The sequence below is a fragment of the Chiloscyllium plagiosum genome, unplaced genomic scaffold (genome assembly GCF_037043375.1).
Source record: "Chiloscyllium plagiosum isolate Xiang-an unplaced genomic scaffold, Cpla_swu_hap1 HiC_scaffold_39, whole genome shotgun sequence".
NCBI classification, from domain to species: domain Eukaryota; kingdom Metazoa; phylum Chordata; class Chondrichthyes; order Orectolobiformes; family Hemiscylliidae; genus Chiloscyllium; species Chiloscyllium plagiosum.
In genome coordinates, this window is record NW_028270177.1 from 9,839,571 (window position 1) to 9,861,171 (window position 21,601).

General features: G+C 43.0%; 1 protein-coding gene across 2 annotated transcripts; it reads right to left on the minus strand.

Moving 5' to 3' along the window:
• Positions 1 to 743: 743 nt before the first annotated feature.
• LOC122540914 (interferon-stimulated gene 20 kDa protein-like) lies at positions 744 to 9,547 on the minus strand. Of its 2 annotated transcripts, none has more exons than XM_043677202.2 (3): positions 9,260 to 9,547; positions 3,315 to 3,536; positions 744 to 1,797 (listed from the first exon to the last, which is right to left on the minus strand). In XM_043677202.2, exons 1-3 carry the CDS (start codon positions 9,488 to 9,490, stop codon positions 1,648 to 1,650), a joined length of 603 nt encoding a protein of 200 aa, XP_043533137.2. In that variant the 5' UTR covers positions 9,491 to 9,547; the 3' UTR covers positions 744 to 1,647. The 2 variants fall into 2 exon arrangements, with proteins under 2 accessions (XP_043533137.2, XP_043533138.2); XM_043677203.2 differs by having other exon boundaries at positions 3,315 to 3,515; positions 9,260 to 9,537.
• Between the last annotated feature and the right edge of the window lie 12,054 nt (positions 9,548 to 21,601).

A 21,601-nucleotide genomic window follows, 5' to 3' on the forward strand; every position in this document is an offset into this window, starting at 1 on the left:
GCCAGCATCTGAGGAGCAGGAGAGTCAACATTTCAGGCATAAGCCCTTCATCAGGAAGTCAAGGGCTCCTGCTACTCCGAAGCCTCCTGACCTGCTGTGCTTTTCCAGCACCACCCTTTGCAACTCCAATGGGACAAGCCAAGTACAGGTAGTTCTGATATAACGCGCGTTTCGATAACGCAACTTCGCTGTAATGTGATTGATAGATTGGGGACGCAGTTTCTGAAGCGCAGACTTTTAAAATGTGATTACATCGCCAACACTTTAAGCGCTGTGTCTAAAGCACAATTTTCCGATAATGCGGGATTGCACAAGAACGTTATAGAAGAACTATCTGTATCGGACACCGCGTTCACACAAAGGGAAGGAACTGACAGACTGGGTTTCTTCTTTTGAGGAGGGCTAAACGGTGACCTAATAGAGATCTTCAAAACTACTAGAGTAGCAGTGCAACAAACAGAGGGGAACAGCATAGCCAGAGGCCACCAATGCAAGATGGTCACCAAGGAATCCAATGGGGCGGGCTCAAAAAAAAATTATTTACCCAAAAGAATGGTGAGAATGTGGAACTCACTACTACTGGAAGTGCTTGAGGAGAACAGTACTAGTCCGCTTAAGGTGAAACAGTCAAACATCGGAGGGAGAAGGGAACACAGCATTGTAAAGGTAGCTTAAGGTGAGGGAAAGTAGGTGGAAGATCATTGTGTTGGGCATAAATACCAGTACAAACAGGATTGAATGAATTCCTTGTTTCTGTGCTGTTTATTTGATGTAATTTTATATAGAACGAGCAAAAGACTTTTGCAGAATTAATAAACAGACTGTCGAGCAATGAGACTGTAAACAATCCAGTGTGAGACAGCGAGGTTGCTCCAAAACGAGTTGATATTAAATAGTGATAACTTTGGCCTTAGAAGTGCTTGTGATGGAGATGCCTTGGATGGATAAATGTGACCTTTAAAAGCATTGACCCTCATCCTGAGAAGCACGAAATTCCTTCACGCACATGGACACATACCCAAGTATTTAAGAGCAGATCAAATAAGAGCTCTTGTAATCTATTCAGGAGCAGCTGCATTAAAACTGCCTCCGTGCCTCAATGAGTGAATGAACAACAGAGTGCAGTGTATTGTGTTGGACAGAACAGAAGGTCCACCATCCTCCTCCCCCTTCTTCAACCTCCCCTCCCCCCCAACAACACCCTGATCCATGGTTAATCTGCAGTCACGCGGACACAAATGAACTGATTGCAATTGTCCGTAATCCCTGAGCTAAGGCTAGGAGGGCTGGGGAGGTGGGTCGATAAACAGGCAGGGTTCATGCTCCTGATCACCTCCCAGTGGCTTCTGGAGAGGATGCAGGATTGTAAAGGGGTGGGGGGGTAATGAGAGCAGCTGTGAATCACCCCCCACCTCTTCCACCCCCCGCCTGTCAGCGGGCTCATAGTCTCGGGTCACACATGGCAAACAGCCATTTGAATGTGGAGACCAAAACCCAAAAGGAAGTGAGAGAAAATGTAAGCAGAGAGAAAAATGAAACAGTGCAGTGCAGCATGTTGATCTCGAGTTAACAGCAGACACCATTCCATGTTCGCTGTGACACACGAAAATCAGAGTTCCTATCTGTAATCTGGCAATGCTGTTTTATTCACTGATATCTGTTTCGATTCTCAAAACGATTCACTATCTCCACTTTGCGTCCCTCACGGAGGTGCATTTCCCACATTATGTCCACGAGTTTAAAAAGTTCCATAGCCGCACTCGCATCTTCAACAGAGGAGTGTCCTTTGTGGCTATCCTGTTAAAGGAAAATAAAAGATTGCAGCAGTCAGTGGAGGTCTTAGAGTGGAAAGTGCTCATTGGCTCTATCAAATGCACCTTCAGTTGAAACAAGATTCAGGCATGTTGCTGGGGCAGTGCAGCGTTCTACAGACCAAACTTTATCTTGGGAATACTTGATGGAACAATATAGGGTGGAAGCTTTACTCTGTACCTAATCTCTAATGGATCTGAAAATACTTCAGACCAAAATAAACTCAGAAAAATGCAGGAGAAATTCAGCAGGTCTGGCAGCATCTACAGAGAGAGAGAAACAGAGTTAATTAACATTGCAAGTGCAGTATCACTTGTATTTTGCCTTAGGCTGATACTGGCTACCCAACATCTGACTTTCTTGAAATCTGATCTTCCTTAATGTGAGCTTTACTGGCTGGGCCAACATTTATTGCGCACCCCTAGTTCCTAGTTGTCTTTGACAAGGTGATGGTGAGCTGCCTTCTTGAACCAATGTAAGTCAGGTAGGTCAGACTCATCAATGGTGCTGTTTAGAAATGAGCTCAAGAATTCTTTAAACTGATTAGATTAGATTACTTTATAGTGTGGAAACAGGCCCTTCGGCCCAACAAGTCCACACCGACTCTCAGAAGAGTAACCCACCCAGACCCATTCCCCTATGTTTACCCCTCCACGTAGCAATTTAGCATGGCCAATTCACTAAACCTGCACATTTTTTGGACTGTGGGAGGAAACCCGAGCACCCAGAGGAAACCCTCGGGGATAACGTGCAAACTCCACACAGAGGCGGCGAATTGAACCCGGGTCTCTAGCGCTGTGAGGAGGCAGTGCTAACCACTGAGCCACCGTGCCGCCCACATTCTGATGCAGAGACGAAGTTCTCTCAGCAAAGTCAGGGAGTCGTAGAGGTTTACAGCATGGAAAAAGGCCCTTTTGCCCAACAAAGGAACAGAGAAGAGCTGGCACAAACACAGAAAATGCTGGAGAAACTCAGCAGGTCTGGCAACATCTGTAGAGAGAGAAACAGAGTTAACATTTTGGGTGGGGTATGACTCTTCTTCAGCAATCAGAAAGTGCTGGCATTTGCCCTTTTAAAGGACAATATATCCCACTCCATTGAACTCTCCCACTCACTCTCGACAGCACTGCGGGTGACTCACCACCAGTTCCTTGAGAATAATTAGGTACGGGGTAAAAAAAAATGTGGGTCTATTCAGTGTCACCACAGCCCGTGATATGACTCTATGATAGGTTTCTACATATTCAAAACATCAAGGGATATGTGGATTGTGTCAAAGTGAGAGATCAGCCGTGATTTCGTTGAATAGCGATGTAGGCTTCAAGGGCTGACTAGTCTCCTCCTGCTCCTTTTTTTCAATGTTCTATATCTTATGATTTTAGCAGTGAGTGAACTCGGAGAAGACATTGTAGTGACATACAGAACATACAGCAAACAGAGAAAAAGGTTAGGAACAAAGTTCTCAAGTGTATCTGAGTGCCCGTTACATGGTGCACATTTACCTGTATCCTTTTCCCCAGTAGATTCTGGCAGAGGCTTTTTAACGAGGCACGCCTGTCGGTTTTCAGTCTTGCTTTCATGATCAGTAACTTGCATGAAGATGTGTCCCGTATGGCATAATTTGAGATGTCCGTTTTCAGGACCCGGAAGTCAGATCTAGGATCATGGCCCACAATAATTTTCCCTTGTATAATCTTCAAAATCTGAATGAAATTGGTGGAAACCTAATTAGCAGAAAGAACAGGCACTTAAACAGCACAGGTCATGTTATCTTCAAAACCAGAATCACTGAGTGTTAAGGCATAAAGGGAGGTCATTCAACTCATTGTATTTGCATTGGCTCTCTAAATGAACATCATTACTAAGTTTAGATCAGAGTGGTGCTGGAAATACACAGCAGGTCAGGCCGCATCCGAGGGGCAGGAAAATCGATGTTTCGGGCAAAAACCCTTCTTCAGGAAGGGCTGATGATGGGCTGATGAAGGGCTTTTGCTCTAAATGTCAATTTTCCTGCGCCTCGGATGCTGCCTGACTTGCTGTGCTTTTTCAGCACCACTCTGATCTAAACTCTGGTTTCCAGCATCTGCAGTCTTCACTTTTGCCTATCATTACTAAATGCCAACTTCCAGATTTTGCCCCATACCCCTGAACACTATTTCTATCCAAATAGTCATCCAATGCCTCAGTTGCACCTGCCTCCACTACACTTCCAGGCAGTCCATGCCACACCCCAACTACTCACTGACTGATAAAGCTTTTCTTCACATTACCCTCGCTTCTTTTGCAGATTACTTTAAATCTATGTCCTCTCATCCGTGTTCCTTTTACAAGTGGGAACAGTTTCTCCCTATCTACCTATCCAGCCTTTTAAATATTATAATTTTGAAATCATCTATCAGATTTCCTTTTAGCCTTCTTTTCTCTAAAGACAAAAGACTCAACTTCTTTATTCTATTCTATTCAGTGAAATTCCTCACTGTTCTTGTAAATCACTTCTGCACACTCTCCAATACATTCACGCCCTTCCTAAAATGTAGTGAACAGAATTGTACATAATACTCCAGCTGAGGTTTAACAGTGTCTTATATTATTATTATCCAACCACTTTACATAGATTTCTATATCCTTCTCCCTCAAGTATTTACCTAGCTTCCTCTAAAAAGGATCTATGCAAACAACTGCCTGAGGAGTGAGTTCCACATTCTCACCACTTTCTGGATTTTCAACTGGATTTACCAATGTCCTATATTTATGATGCCCCTGTTTTTGGTCTGGTCACCTTCCCTACATTTACTCTGCCTTTCATGATCTTCGTGAACTCAGTGAGACTGCTCTATTATTTCTAGAGAAAGGAATTCCAAGCTGATTAACCAAAATGCATCACTTTTCTGTTCACCCAATTAAACCTGTTTATGCATCTCACCCAGTGTTCTATGTACCATCTTTTATATAATATGGAGACAGAATGTGACCTCTTTGTACATCTCCAGCAGCACCATCATGTTTGGCCACATCGTATTCCTGTATTGTACATATTTTGGTCAAAATATTGCATTGGAATTGTTCGAACCTTGAGTTTTCCATTTAGTTTGCAAACTTATGCATGGAAACCAAGAAACATCACCTCATGAAGGTTCTAATCTGACTCATAATTTTCACTGATCTCTTGTCCAGAACCTTCCTCCATCTCCAACCTTCTTACAATACTACCTTTTAAAACCAACAGTTGACACCCATAATCCTTCCTGATTTAGTTTGTCTCAGCTGAATTTAGCCTTGGTCACGAGCTAGGCTTTGAATAGAAACCTCTCAAACCTAGGTCCAAGTTCTTACTGAAATAACTCCACAGAGATCGGTATCCCGTCACCTTTTATTACCAAGTGGAGAGCGCTTGACACTGATCCAGCTCCCTCAGAACCAGCTCTCAGGGTGTCAGGAAGTCTGACACTCCTGTTCATATTGTCAGCCAAGGCTCCCTCATTGGACCAGATTAACCGCCCCAATCAGGGAACTCATGTTATATGAGATACACCCCGCTGACTTCATTACAATTATTGCACTTACATGTTTTGAAATATTTAAGAAACAAAACTCTCATCAAATGGTAAATTGCAGTTTCCTTCCCAATTCCTCCTCTTCTGAAGATGCTAAACCACACAGTATGGAAAGAGGCCATTCAGCCCATTGTGCCTGCAGATAACGGCTGTGCAGAAACATTGGAAAGAGGAGGAGTAGGCCATTCGCTTCCTCCAGTTTTTCTGCAACTCAATCATGGCGGATCTATCTCAACATCATTTTCCTGCAGAATCCTCAAATCCCTTGATGTTGCTAATTCTTGTTGATATTTGTCTATAGTTTTTTTTTCATCTGTGTATAGTTTAACTGAAAGTGGTTACTTGCCAGGTTCACATTTGATTGGCTATTGATCATAGCTAAGTCTACTCCAGAAATTTTGGCTAACTCACTGACCATAGGAGGATGGGGTTATCATGATCCCCACACACAGGAAAGCTCACTGCTTTGCTATCAGAAGCATAAATCTTTACAGCTGTTTTCCTGTCTGAGGATCAGACTGTGACTGGTCTTGCAGAGTTGTGAGTTTTTCAATGAATGTAAAGACGATTCTCTCAGTAAAATTAATGTGGGTAAAATTGTGAGCAGTCCAAATTTGCAATAAGTTATCAGATTCAAAAACAAAGGAGCTAAAGGATTGTCCAAGAACTTTGATGAGAAGGCTCAATCTTGAAGGAGAATCTTCACTCAGATGGACCACACATCTTCCCTTTGGGTCAGTGCCCAGACTCACAATGTTGGTCAGATAAATGATTAAGGCTAAATTTATTGTTACAATCCAGAGATCTTCACTATCATCCTCCCTACAATCTTTTCTCCCCTGTAAAAGACGTTCAGATTTCTGAAGGAGGAAAATAGAAATTGTTGGGCTATTGGGAAACAGTGAGGTAATGAAATTAACTGATTGCACTCAAAAGCACTAACACAGATCTGATGAAATAAATATCGTCTTCCTGCCCTGTGCTATTCTAAACATCTATTCTTCTTGAAGTTCAGATGCTCCCTTCACATCCTTCCTTTCTGCTGCATTCTCTTTAATGCCAGATCAAGCCTCAAAATGGGATAATGACCAGAAATGTTCAGCATGTTCCATACAGTGATAAATCTACAAGTTCAAAATGATTCTTCAGGACCTAAATACCATCCTCTAAAATTTTATTTGTGTTTCTTTTTTTTCTTGGCTTATCCATGGGTGGCTCATATATTTCCAATGATCAAGTCCCATTTCAGTGTAACCTTGCTTAGGGCATTAGTTGGGGATTTCTCTCAACCCAAAACCAAAACCTTAAACTTTTTGTTTTCAAGTGCTCTTCATTGTGAAGTTGGGTAGAGTAACTGTAGATTGGGAGGCAGGAAGTTAGAATTTGGTGTGTGCAAATTTGTGAAAAGCATTGTGTGGTCCCTTTGAAAGATGGTGTTTTTTTGTGCTGAGATTAAATGGATGTCGGTGAACAGCAGATTGAGTTTGCTAGTACACAGACAACCCTAACTGAACCATTTGTATCGAAATGCCATATTGTACAGCCATGGACTGCAGTTGAGAAGTGTGGTGCTAGAAAGGCACAGAGGTCAGGCAGCATCCGAGCAGCAGGAGAACTGATGTTTTGGGCATAAGCCCTTCCTCAAGAATGTGGGGGAGGGAGGGGGAAAGGGACTGAGAGATAAATAGGAGGGTGGGGATGGGGCTAGGGGAAGTAGCTGGGAAGGCGATAGGTAGATGCAGGTAAGGGATGATGGTGGTAGGTTGGAGGGATGGGTGGAACGGATAGGTGGGAAAGAAGATGGACAGATTGGACAGTTTCAAGTGGGTGGTGCCGAGTTGGAAGGTTGGATCTGGGATGAAGTGGGGGGAGGGGAGATGAGGAAACTGTTGAAATCAATGTTGATGCTGTGTGGCTGGAGGGTCCCAAGATGGAAGATGAGGCATTCTTTCTCCAGGTGTCAGGTGGCCTGGATTTGGAGGTGGAAGATGCCCAGGACTTGAAGGTCCTCAGTGGAGTGGGAGGAGTAGTTAAAGTGGTCAGCCAGAGGACAGTGGGGCGGTTTGGTGTTGTGTCCCAGAGATGCTCCCTGAAATGTTTCGCGAGCTGGCATCCTGTCTCCCCAATGTAGAGGGGATCACATTGAGAGCAACGCACACAGTAGATAAGGTGTTTGGAAGTGCAGGAAAATCTCTGCTAGATGTGGAAGGATTCTTTGGGTTCTTGGATGGACATGAGGGGGAAGGTGTGAGTGCAGGTTTTACACCTCTTGCACTGGCAAGTGAAGGTGAGTGGAGGGTGGATTGGTGGAGGGCCGTGGCCCTAACGAGGGAGTGTCGGAGGGTATAGTCTCTGTGGAGGTGGGCAGGGAAATATATCCACTGATAGGGGTGGGGAGGGAAATATATCTCTGGTGGTGGAGGTCTGATTGTAAATAGCCAAAATGGTGGATGACAATGCGCTGAATCCAGAGATTAGTGGGATGGAAAGTGGGGACCCGGGGGTTCTATCCTTGTTGCAGTTGGAGAGGTGGGGTTCAAGGGTGGGGGTGCAGGAAGTGGAGGAGATGTGCTGGAGGGGATCATCGACCACATGGGTAGGGAAATATGAGGCCCTCTGGGGTGTCCTGGAGTGAAATTGGGAGCAGATACAGTGGAAATGGAGGAATTGGGAGTAAGGGATAACGCTTTTAAAGGAGAGGGGTGGGAGGAGTTGTAGTCCAGGTAGCTGTGGGAGTCAGTGGGTTTGAAGTAGCAGCTACCTACCACCCCCGCTCTTGTAAAACCATGATCGCTTCCTCCCAATTCCTGCACCTCTGCCGCATCCGCTCCCAGGAGGAGCAACTCCAGCCTAGAACATCCCAGACGGCAATCTATTTCACCAATTTCCACACCCTTTTGACAGATTGTATGGTCAGACGCACCTCTTTGGGTGTTTCAGTTTTAATTTTCAGAGAGGGATCAACCTCTGCTTTGTAACACCACCGTAGTGTTGTCAGTTTCACATCAGCCTGTGAGTTTCGTTTCCTCAAAACCAATTAAAAACACACCTTAGACAAATTACATGGTTACTCATTCAGTGAAACTGAAATTGAAACTGTGTGATGTGTCACTGGCAAGGCCAGCATTTGTTGCCCACCCCAATGGCCTTGAGAAGATAATGGCATTTGTCTTGTATTACCATGCATTTTGACACTGATCGTGTCTCACTCACTTGCATTTGTCCTCAGTAAACAACAATTGTTTTGCTAACCCAATCCTCTGGCTTGTACTTTGCCCTCTCAGTTTGATCAACTTGTTGCCCATTATTTGAGGGGGCTTCCTCTCCTCAGTTTTATATCATTAGCAAACTTTTAAAAAATCACGGCTCCTCTTCCAATTTACAAATCAATTCTCAACATCTTCAATACCATAAGCTTTTAAAACCCAAACCTGTTACCACTTAGCTCTTTTAACCTCTACAATGTCAGTGAACATTTCACAATTGAAATGTCTTTATAGAATCACAGAATGCCTACAGTGTGGAAATAGGCCATTTGGCCCATTGAGTCCACACCGGCCCTTCAAAGAGCATCCTACCCAGACCTACCCCCTCTGCCCTAGTCCTATATCCCCACATTTCCAATGGCTAACCCACTTGGACACAATGGGCAATTTAGTATGGCCAACTAACCCGCACACCTTTAGACTGAGGGAGGAAATCCACACAGACATGAGGAGCAGTTCTAAACTCTGAACCACTATGCTGTCCTCACTACATCTCTCAGTTAAATGGATCCTAGTTACTCTTTTGTTTAGAGACAATTCCCTGTAAGAAAGGGCGCTACAAGCAGAGAGTGAATTACAACATCTTTACAAGTATATTGTTTACATTGGCAATAATGCAAAGCCTACCTCCTCCCTGGCGATAGGATACGGCAAAGCTGTATCCATATCTAATGGACGAATCCCACTCACAGGGGTCCTGAAATCAGTTATCTTCCCATCTGGCTTAATAAATTTGTCGTAGATCACATTCCCACTGTAATCCACAATGCTGCACCGTGCCAGGCCACTCTCAAAGCCATTGGGTCCAAGTCCCACCATCTCGCAATCAATGGCAACGTACTTTGAGGGATCGATCATTTTTCAATCCCTCAAGACACAGCTCTCTTCTGCAAACTGTGTCCAACTGAAAACAAAACAGCAGCTTTATCTTCCTCTTTTAAACAATTCCTCATCCGCCTAGTCAAGTTCGAGGGCGTCACCTTTGTATTGGATACCGGCCTGGAGCCAAAACACAAACAAAAACACAATTTCAACAGAGGAACTTTAAACAATGTGTCACTATTTCCTGCTCTGTGAAATGACAGCATGACACTGCATCAGCAACAGAGCTGAAGTACACTTACACCTCAACACTGCTCACGGTTACACTGCTGGTTTATTTGTTTATCTTTCTGATGGTTTTCCATGGCATGATCATGCACTAAGTCTTCTTTTTCAAAAATATTTGGTTTTATTTTAATGCAGAGGCCTAGGGTGTAATCTTTTCCTGGAAAGCTGCCACCCAAATGCCCAATCAATTAGTGACACACTCACAGGGAACGCAAGAGACAATCGAAATAAGATATGTTTTAGGCATAATTTTCCTGAGCAGGATGGGATTTTGACAAAGGGTCCCATTGCCCTGTCAGAAAATCCTATCTTACTGGCTGCAAGTACCAGTGGGCCTACTTTGCATTTCAGCATTGTCAATTTTTGTTTCAGTCCATAGTTTCTTCCCTTTTCAAACCCCATTGTCTTAATACCTTTATAGCTTGTTTGCTTTTTTTCTGATTATACATGGTTGACATACTGTTCCCTTGACATCTCATTAGTTTAATGCACCACATGGTACTGCTGCTGAGTCATGCCAACCAGAGAGCACAAGTCAGATTGTGGGCTTCTGTCCCAAGTCTGTGCTGAGCTCCGGTGACTGAGGGAAACCAGGGCAACAGAGGATAACCCTAAACTTAGAACTGTAACATTCAGGGGTGATATCAGGAAGTACTTTTTGACACTAAAGCTGTTGGAAATCTGGATCTCACTGTCCCATGAAGCTGTTGCGATCTGGGCATCAATTGGAAATTTTAAAACTTTTTTTTTTTGTGAGGCAAAGGACTTAAGGATTACAGAACAAACTGGGTAGATGGAGTTACGAGACATACCAGAGCCAAAATATAGTTGAGTGGTAGAAAAGGCTTGATGGGTTAAATGGCCTCATCCTCTCCCCATTTTCCTAACTTCCCATGTTCCTATGACGTAGCACATCTCAGCTAATAGTGAGGAACAACATAATTGGGTTTAATGTCACAAGTCCATTGCTTGAGGGGAGGGGGCTTGCAGGCTTAATCAGTTGAGCTTCCTCTTCCTCTGCCCCCAGCTATCTCTCTGCTGGTATTCAAGAAGTTGAACATTTCATCCTCCATACATGAACAAATCACTACAACCTACTCAAATAGGTCCTGCTCCCAATCTCTTATCCATTATTCATTGTCACCACAGATTCTCCAATAGTTCTCAGAAGCAACTGTCTGATCCTTATACTGGCATTCTGAACTGAATTACATATCTTATTACGTTAGCCCTCCTTGTTAGTTGCAATTTGGTTAAAACTAGATATATAAATAGCTTATCGAGTTGTACAGTCTTTCCACATTTGTTTTACAGGTGCTTCTTTGCGATCTGTAGAATCACCATGCAGCCTGATTCTGATTGGACAAGTAAAATGTAAACAAAACTTTGGTAGTTAATTCTCAGTCATCACCTCACTGGCACATTCTCCATGGCAACACCTTTAGCAATCAGAGTTCATTTGTCAATCAATCAAGACACATTCCTAATGTAGTCTCAAAATATTGTTTCCCTTTATATTGATATTTCTTGTGATTTCTCGTCCTGATGAAAGCAAGACAAAAAGCTTCAGAAAAAATATTTTCTTCTGTGGTACTGCACAAGAACTGTCATATTAGGATGCCCTGATCACATTGCTATGCTTGACCAATGGGCAAATATTGCTTCCAGTCTTTGTTTGAGAAGTCACTCAGTCCTGTTGTACAGTTTCAGAGTAGAGACTATAATTCAATGGGTTTGAGGTGTAGGATGACTACAGTTTTAACATACCAGACAGTTAAAGCTTTGTCTCATCTTTACAAACAGAGGAGTACAGCAGTGATCAAGGGCACTGTCTGAACAGCTCTCTTCACAGCTAGGCAGAAGTGGGTACTGCAGATGCTGGAGATTAGAGTGGTGCTGGAAAAGCACAGCAAGTCAGGCAGCATCCGAGGAGCAGGAGAATCGTGCTTTGGGCAAAAGCCCTTCATCAGGAATTCCCTTCATAGCTATCACATGTATAATCGTAAAAAGATAAATCATGCAGTTGGCAAATGTATTTTGAAGCTGTACCTCTGTGAAAGAAATGTTCTCAAATCTAAGAAACATGGTACTTTGGGGTTTGTGAAAAATATCCATGACTTCAGATCATTTTAATCCATCATTGGTACTGAACCAAGTGAATTACCCTGGCATTTGCATTAACCAACACAGATAAGACAGGAAAAGGAAACTACTATTTGAAAATTTTAATAGAAAATTGAATCAGGGTAACACTCCCAGTACTCAACCATACGGTACCATTGGAATTTTTTACATTCACCTGACAGAGGAGACAGGGCATTGAAATAACTGTACAGGGGCCAGTATTTCGTCACCAAGTCACCCTTTACTTACTCGTGCAGAGTCCTTGACACTGGATTGGCTTCCTCAGAGTCAGCTCGCAGAGTGAACAGAACCTCTGACACTCCTATTTATATCTGTCAGCCAGGGCTCCCTCACTGAACCAATCAGGAAACTCATATTCTCTGAGGTCCACTTGACTGATCTCGTTACAATCACTACATACCTGCTCCTCTAAGTCTGGGACCCAGGCCTATTCTTTTCCTGTAGCTTCTCCTGGAGCATTTTTGCACCGGGTCCAGCTCCTCTGTCTCATCCTCAGAAACGGGCAGCGGGTACCAGGTCCTTACATCTGGAGTGTGTCAGAAGAAATTCATCCTCTTCTTCAAATGGTAAAGGCGTGAGGCTGCAACATCCGTTGTGTCCATCTCGGACTGCAAGTTTTCTTCAACACCAGATGGAAGGGGAGACCGCATGAATGGGGATGGCCCAACACAAGATCTGTCTAAGTGAGAGCCTTTTTGGCTGTTCTGACAGGCCTGGTAATGTTTGGATCCTACCTCATTTGTGAGTTTGCAGTTTTTATGTGGTCCATGTGCTTGTTCAGGACTGCCTCACCGACCCGAACATTGTACCTGACCCTGCAGCGACCACGCCCTGGTTTTGGCACCAAACCTCATCCCCTGAAGTATACTGTCTCTCTTACTTAGACAGATCTTGTGTTGGGCCGTGGTGGTCTTGATGCCGTTTCACCCTCCCCCCACCCCAGGTCTGGAAAGATAAGATATAACTTGGTGCAGAGTCTTCTCCCCATTCACAACTGCTGGAGCTGTCCCTATAGTTGTGTGAAGGGTTGTCATATAATCAATCAGGAACAGAGACAGTTTGGTGTCTGGTGAAGCTGTAGGCTGTTTCTTTAAGCCTGCTTTCAAAGTTTGGACTGTTCTTTCCTCCAGACCATTGGATGGTGGATGGTATGGAGCCATCTTTATATGATGGATACCATTTGACTTTAGGAAATACTCAAATTCCCTGCTGGTAAACAATGACCCATTATCTGTGACCAACACTTCCAGGAGCCCGTGCATTGCAAAGGACATGTGCAGTTTTTCTATTTTCATCCCCGTGTTTTGTGAATGAACGTTATATACATCCAGCCACTTTGCATGGGCATCCACAATGATCAAGAACATTGAGCCCATGAAAGGATCTGCATAGTTGACATGTAACTGAGTCCAGGGTTTACTTGGCCATTCCCACAAATATGGAGGAGCTACTGCGATAATCTTTGTCCTTATTGGAACTCTGGGCACTTCCCCAGAAATGCAGCTATGCAGCTATCCAAACCTGGCCACCAGACATAACATCTCACCAACATCTTCATTTTGGACACCCCTGCATGACCCTAGTGGAGTTCGGCCTGTTTCTGTGGTGATCTTTGCTTGGCACCGGAAAAGACAACAGTCGAAACAGTCCTGTCAACCCTGCAAAGTCCTCCTCACTAACATCTAGGGGCTAGTTCCAAAATTGGCACTATCAGAGTCATGGAATCATACCTTACAGACAATGTCTCAGGTACCACCATCACCATCTCTGATATGTCCTGTCGCACTGGTAGGACAGACCCAGCAGAGATGGCGGCACAGTGGGATACATTCAGGAGGGAGTTGCTCTGGGAGTCCTCAACATTGACTCTTGACCCCATAAAGTCTTGTGGCATCAGGTCAAACATGGGTAAGGAAACCTCCTGCTGATCATCACATACTGTTCTCCCATGCCTAATGAATCAGTACTCCTCCATGCTGGACAACACTTGGAGGAAGCACTGAGGATGGCAAAGGCATGAAATGTGCAGTTTTTCTATTGTCATCCCCGTCTGGCTGGGGGATTCAATGTCCACCACCAAGAGTGGCTCAGTGGCAGTCCTACAGATTGAGCTGGTCAGGACCTGAAAGACATAATTGCTAGCCTGGGTCTGCAGCAGGTGGTGAGGGAACCAAAAGGGAAAACATATTTGATCTCATCCTTACCAATATCCAGCTACAGATGGAAATGTCCATGACAGTATTGGTAAGAGCGACCACTAATCAGTCTTTGTGGAGATGAAGTCCCACCTTCACACTCAGATTACCCTCCCATTGTGTGGCACTATCACCGTGCTAAATGGGGCAGACTTCAAACAGATCTAGCAACTCAAGACTGGACATCCATGAGGCGCTGTGGGCCATCAACAGCAGCAGAATTGTACTCCAACACAATCTGTGGCCTCCTGGCCTGACATATCCCCCACTCAACCATTACCATCAAGCCAGGGGATCAACCCTGGTCAATGGAGATTGCAGGAGGCCATGCCAGAAGCAGCGCCAGGCACACCAGAAGATGAGGTGTCAACCTGGTGAAGTCACCAAACAGGACTACTTGCATGCCAAACAGGGCTACTAAGCAGCAACTGGTAGACAGATCTGAGATTTGCAGTCCTGCCGCATCCAGTCGTAAATAGTGGTGGACAATTAAACAACTCACTGGAAGAGGACGGTCCACAAATACCCCCCTCCTCAATGATGGAAGAACCCAGCACACCAGTGCAAAAGATAAGGCTAAAGCATTCGCAGCAATCTTCAGCCAGAAGTGCCAAGTGGATGATCCATCTCAGCCTCCTCCAGTGGTCCCAGCATTACAGATACCAGTCTTCAGCCAATTCGATTCACTCCATGTAAAATCACGAAATGGTGGAGGCACTGGATACTGCAAAGACTCCGGGCCCTGACAACAATCCGGCAATCAGGCAAATCATATTCTATCAGGTCCACCTGGCTGACCACGTTACAATCACTTCAAGTGTAACATCTCATTCTAAAGAAACATGCTTGATGTATTACTGAGCTGATTGTTTCTTGTCCAAGTAACTCAATGGTTCTCACAGAAGTTACTGTAATGCAAAGGTAGAAAGATTGCAGTAGGTTGATAAACCAGATATATAGTTTTGACCATACTGCAGCAGGCAAGGAGGTCAAACATGTAATTCTGATTCTAATCTATGGATCAGGCAGTTGCTTCTGAGGTTATGAACAGGCAAACTTGATTTAAGAGTAAACTGTGTGAAGAAATAACACTTTTGTTCACAATGTTTGTTCTATGTGTGACCCATTCTTTCAATTTTAGCCTCTGAGCAATCTAAAACATTTACTCCATGTTCCAGCCCTACATAAACGTGATTGCTGCAGAATAGACAATCAATGTTTGGATGATCAACATTTCTAATTGCAATTTTATTATAATGCATATAATGTTTGCCATGGGTTACTTATGACACTATACAGGTGTAGAACTGGTCAAACTATGAATGTGAACAAAAATAATGAAACAGGCAGGAGAGACAGAGGGTTTGGTTATGGTGTGATCACAGAATCATTATGGTACAGGAGGCCATTTGGCCCATCTTGTGTACACTGGCTCTCTAACAAGCATTCACTTTATGCCATTCCCCTGCCTCCTCTCTGTTATCCTCTACATTCTTCCTTTTCAGATAACAGTCTAACTCCCTTTTGAATGTATTATTTGAATCTTACTCCACCACACTCACAGGCAATGCATTCTAGATCTTTATCATTCATAAGAACATAGAAGCAGGAGTTAAGTAATTTGCCTGTCCATCCTGCTCAGCCACTCAATACCATAATGGCTCATCCTGCACTTTAATGTTTTTCTCCCCACACTATCTCCATATCTTTTTAAAAGCACTGGTATTTAGAAATCTATTAATCTTTATTTTAAACTTAATCAAAGACAAAGCTTTCACTGCTTTCTTGAGTAGAGGACTCAAGATTCACAATCCTCTGAACAAAAAGAATTCTCCTCATCCTGGTTCCACGTGATTTCCCCTTATTTTGAAATTGTGGCCCATAGTTCTAGACTCCCCAACCAGGGGAAATGTCTTACCTGTATCGGCCCTGTCTATCCCTTTAGGCATGTTGCAGGTGGATGTATGGATTATAGTTTTGATGGTCAAGGAGAGGTGGAGTTGGAGATGAATGAGAAGATCATGTGGGGGTGTCATGGTGACATTGAGTTGAGAGTGGAGCCAAACAAGGATCTTCAACTCTGAGCTAAGCAAATATGAAAAGGTCAGAATGTATCTCCATTTAATATCTGTACAAATTGTACTCAATAGAATGAAAGTACAAGGCCAATGACAATAGACAATAGGTGCAGGAGTAGGCCATTCTGCCCTTCGAGTCTGCACCACCATTCAATATTTTCATGGCTGATCATCCTTAATCAGTATCCTGTTCCTGCCTTATCTCCATAACCCTTGATTCCACTATCCTTGAGAGCTCTATCCAACTCTTTCTTAAATGAATCCAGAGACTGGGCCTGCACTGCCCTCTGGGGCAGAGCATTCCACACAGCCACCACTCTCTGGGGCTGACGTTTATTGGAATGGTACCCAGTTTTTGACAGGACTGAATCATTCAGACTGGAACTATCAGTACCGACTGTGAAGCAGCCTGTCTGACGCTGAATACTGGTACTGCCACGTACCTTGTTGTACAGGTCAATACTGAATGTGATCCGACATCCTCCAGAATGAAGATTTCCTCTTCTGAACTCTGGTTTAATACAAGTTATCAACCAATCACCATGAACAATACAGTAGCCTCCACAATCACTCTTTCTGTGTTACCCACAAACTATCAAATTTACCCAATTCTAGCATTACAATGGGGTTTGAACATTCAATGCTTGGATTGTTTATCCACTATTCTAACCAGTAGACAATGAGAAATTACCAAAAACCCATCAGCATTTGAGGGTTGGGGCAGGGGTGGCTGCACAGTTCAATACATTGAGAATTATGAAGCAATCAATGTAAGCGTTTAAATTAGATTAACAGATTTGGGAGGGCATGGGAGTATATCAAGAGAAATGTACCTTATTTAGTGTGGGAACCCTGAACAAGGTAATAGGATCTTAAAATTATATCCAGGCCCTTTAGGAATCAGGAAACACTTTCAAAGGTGCGTGTATGGAATGAGCTGCCAGAGGAAATGGTGGAGGCTGGTAGTTACAGCATTTGAAAGGCATCTGGGTGGTAAGGTTTAGAGGGATATGGGTAAGTGCTGGCAAATGGGACTAGATTAGGTTTGGATATCTGGTTGGCATGGACCAGTTGGAGCGAAGGGTCTGTTTCCGTGCTGTACCTCTCTATGACTCTATAATAGAATTGTATCGGATAAGATCATCAAGCAAAATGGAGATGAATAAATAACGCAAGGATCGAGTGTAATTTACTAAGTGGTGGTGGATCAGGTTCAACAGTTTAATGGCTACTTGCATTCCTATGTTCTGGAGCTGAATTTCACTTCTAAGATTTAAAATCAAGTCTAATCTGAACTCACTTGCCTCAAAGGTTTCCTTTTCATTGGTTGTGTGTATGATGATGAAATTAATTTGGAGTTTAATCCAGTTACTAACTGGCAAGCGTATACATGAGGATTCTCCAAAGTGAGGTTTGCAAGCTGCACGTTTTGATGATCTTCAAGACACAAATGGCCAACATTCACCATCTGCCTGCTCTAATAGGTCTTTGCCCCCTCCCTCATCAAGGGGTCATGAAAGTTTTCAAGCTTGAAATTGGGTCACAGTAATAAAAAGCAGTAATAAAGTACTGACCCCTACTGGTAGAGATCTAGTGTAACATCGAAGGACTAGTAATCCAGAGGTTGAGGCAAATCCTCTGGGGATACAAGTTGAAATCCCACTGTGATAGCTGGTGGAATTTCAATTCTGAAAATTTGTTTTGTGTCACTATTTCTGAAACTATCATTGATGGTCATGAAAAACTTTCTATCTGCTTTAGAGAAGGAAAGCTGCTGTTCTAACGCCGCATGGTCTACATCAGAGTCCAAACTCAGAAATGTGATTGACTAAAGTTCCTATTTAAAAAGGCCAAGCAAGTCACTCAGTTCAAAGGCAATTAGGGACGGGCAATAAATTTGGGCCTTGCCCACGATGTCTTGTGAAAGAATGATGCATAGCTATGCAGCACTTGAATCTACATTATCTGATATTCAATTGGAATGTTTTCCAGCATTGGCATGTTTCAACTCCACTAAGCAAAATGACTGACATTGGTATCACTGATGAGAACATGTTTTTCAGGTAGATCCCAAGAGAAAGACTAAGAGCTCTGATGGGTGGAGTTGACACTTGTAGAACCAACAACCTCTTACAGTTTCAAAGAAATTCTTAACTTCTAAAATCAACATAACTGTTTGAGGTGGCTGGTTTGATTTGTCATGAAATCAAATGGAGATCCTGCTCCAGTTCCATTGATTCTGGGAGTGCAAGAGTCAAAACTCATTAATCAGCACAGTTCTACCCAATCTTACTATACTTCAATCACCAGTCTCCCAGCTCAGTTCGACATCAAGCAGTTTATCACTGCCTGTTCCACATGGTTAATACTTGCCCTTCCCTCATTGCCTCCAACTCCTTGGCATAACCAATTAGCCCCAAGCTAAGGTAGCAGGAATTGCTATAGTCTCCAAATCAAGAGTAACAGGACACACTGATATTCAAGACCTATGTCAGCTCTGGTGTAGACAAAAGACAACTAGATCACTCAATGACAAACTCACTCACTGTGAATACAATGAGGTTCCTTTGATAAACTAGCTATTCTTCTGGAAGGTTTGTTTTGTACTACTATTAACCTCAAATTAAGACCCACAAGTTACACCTTTCTTCCCATACAGCATAGCTGTACCGAGTATGGCCCTGGTCTTCAAAGTTCTAATGAAAATCCAGAGATGAGGCAGGTGTAAGATGATATGCAATTAAAATCCAAATATCTGACAGGATAAGAAAGAGAATGACCAATTGTTTGAAAATAATTTATTGTCCAACAGCCACATGACAGATTCTTCCAAAACAAACCAAATGTTTCAGCTTTCCAATCACGGGGTGAACAAGTTGCAAGTAGTGAACCACAAACATTTGGACTTAAGTCAGAAATTCTCTTGTCACAGAGTGATCAAGTTGTAATGAATTGCTATGAGGAATAACAAATTAATCATATGAAACAAAACCCTGTTAAAGGGAATAATGGACAGTGCCTGCTCCCTTCTGGATGAGCCAAGGGCCTTCTTTATCATTAATGTTCAATTATTCATGAAAGGCAACTGTGAACACTTCCAATTGAGTTTACGTCCCAGCTCGGAAGTCACCAGCTCAATCAAGTATAGGATGCTGGAGTCCTGCAATCTCACGCAAGTGCCGCCTTCATAAATGTGGGAAGTTATCACTGAAGTATTCAACAGTGGAAAACTTCACCACTGTTTTTTTTGGGGCGGGGCAGGTCAGGGCAGGGTCAACATGGTGAATAGTCAAATAAGCACCAAAAGGGAATGATAACACTGGTTTGTTGATTCCAATGCACTTCCTAATCTAGTATTAGCATGTCAGAATTTGGTGCAATGCTGCACAGAGATTACCAATGAAACCAACAGAACACACCAAAAAAAAAGCTTGCACCATGATGCAGTAAGCTGCAAAAAACACATGAGAATTTGTGTAGCTATCAGAGCAACCAATAAGGCATGCAAACCACCGTAGAGTGCTAGAAATTCTTAAAAATCAAACCACACAACTACAGCCAGGCATGGTATTAGCTCCATCCTTCTGGATAATAAGCTGATATTAATTGTTTGGAGTAAATTCTAAACTGGTTTTGTAAGTCTTCAACCTAAAGAAACAACCTAAAAAATAAAGAGCAGACTACACTACAATTAAGTTGAATGTTTAAAAAAAAATAAATTTCAATAGTGGATTTCATAACTCAGCAGGTCCCAAAATGCTTCACAACCAATGATGCACTTTTAAAATGCTGTAATGGAGGAAGTGTGCCAACTAGTTTCCGAAAGTAATCTAATCTAATCTAATACCAGCAGCAATGTGATAATGACCGGATCATTTGTTTGTAGATGATGGTTATGGACTACATATATAGTATTAGCCAGGGCACCAAAGGAATGTAGCATCATAGAACCGTGAAATCGCTGGGACAGGACTTTGCCCACATTCACGTGACAGAAAGCTAACAGTGCTACCTGATGCATCATAGTCATCCCAAAGGAAGCTCTGCATTATCACATCTCTCAGCAATACTTTAAAACTCTTTACATTCAGGTAGTTATTTTGATAAACAATGGCGGTGTAGCGGCAAGCACTTTGAGCATAGGAAGAAGCTATGTGACAAAATGTCAGAAATGTGTTTCATCTCTCCCCCATATTCCCCCACTGCTCCAAGTATCTTTTCTTCCCCACCACAAGATTTAATCAAGGTAGTGGATGAAACCCTACCCACCCCTCACCTATTGTTCTTCAAATACTGCAATGGGATATTTAACATTCATCTGAGGAAATCAGGCCTCAGCTGAAGAGCTGCCTGAGCGCACGTGACTTTCTCAATAAGGTGTGTCACAATAAATGGGATAGCACAAGAAACAAAAGTGAGTCTGTGTAGGCCTTCATACTTTTCCATTTCTACGCCCCACAACCCCCCTCCACCCCCCACCCAAGCAAGAGTCTTCACACACAACATTTGACCCCAAAAACTAGGAATGTTTACACAGCAGGAACTCAAGGCTGCAATGTTTCACACCAAAGTTTTCAGACCACAAGTTTTTAAGTAGAATACTTCTGTAGATTCTTAGCGTTATTATTTGTGTTCGTTTTCACATATTTTGAAACCCTTTGCAGCCACAGATATGAGACAGCAAAACTAGAACGTGGAATACATATGCCTGTGAACCTGTTGACAGTTGAGGGGAAATTAAATTCAAGGGAAAAGTTCAAAAGAACAAAATGGAGAAACTGGGATTATAGAACTCCAGTGATGAGCTAATAATGAGCCAAGCGGTTTCTAGTTGACTGAAATGTCCATCATTAATCGACAAAACAGTGGCATTAAAGTTCAATTACAAAAAAAGTACCAGGCAAATCCTATCTCCACTCCCTCCCAAAACTAGCAGATCTTCACCCATTGTGTGTTAATTTACCATTTACTGAAGTGACTGGTCCTGTACACTTACTGCTTTCTGCATCATGCTTTGCTGGTCTGAATTATACTGGTAAGGCAGCCTCGAAGTAGACATTTTGTATAGAACTCCTCTCATATGAGATCATCAATGGGGAATGATACCCACAAACCACTGCCCCACTGATGTCACGGGGGAGGGGCAAACATTCTGCTCCATTTAACCTGCAATTCCCTTCAAAACAGACAGAGTGGAGAATAATGCCCTGGTGAAGGAGGAGTTTAGAAGACATACATTAAAAGTGGTAAATAAGGTATCATTCTGGGGAAATAAACGAGGCTTAAACTTATATAAAGTTAAAAATCACACAACACCAGGTTATAGTCCAACAGGTTTAATTGGAAGCACACTAGCTTTCAGAGCGACGCTCCTTCATCAGGTGATAGACCTGATGACCTACCACCTGATGAAGGAGCGTCGCTCTGAAAGCTAGTGTGCT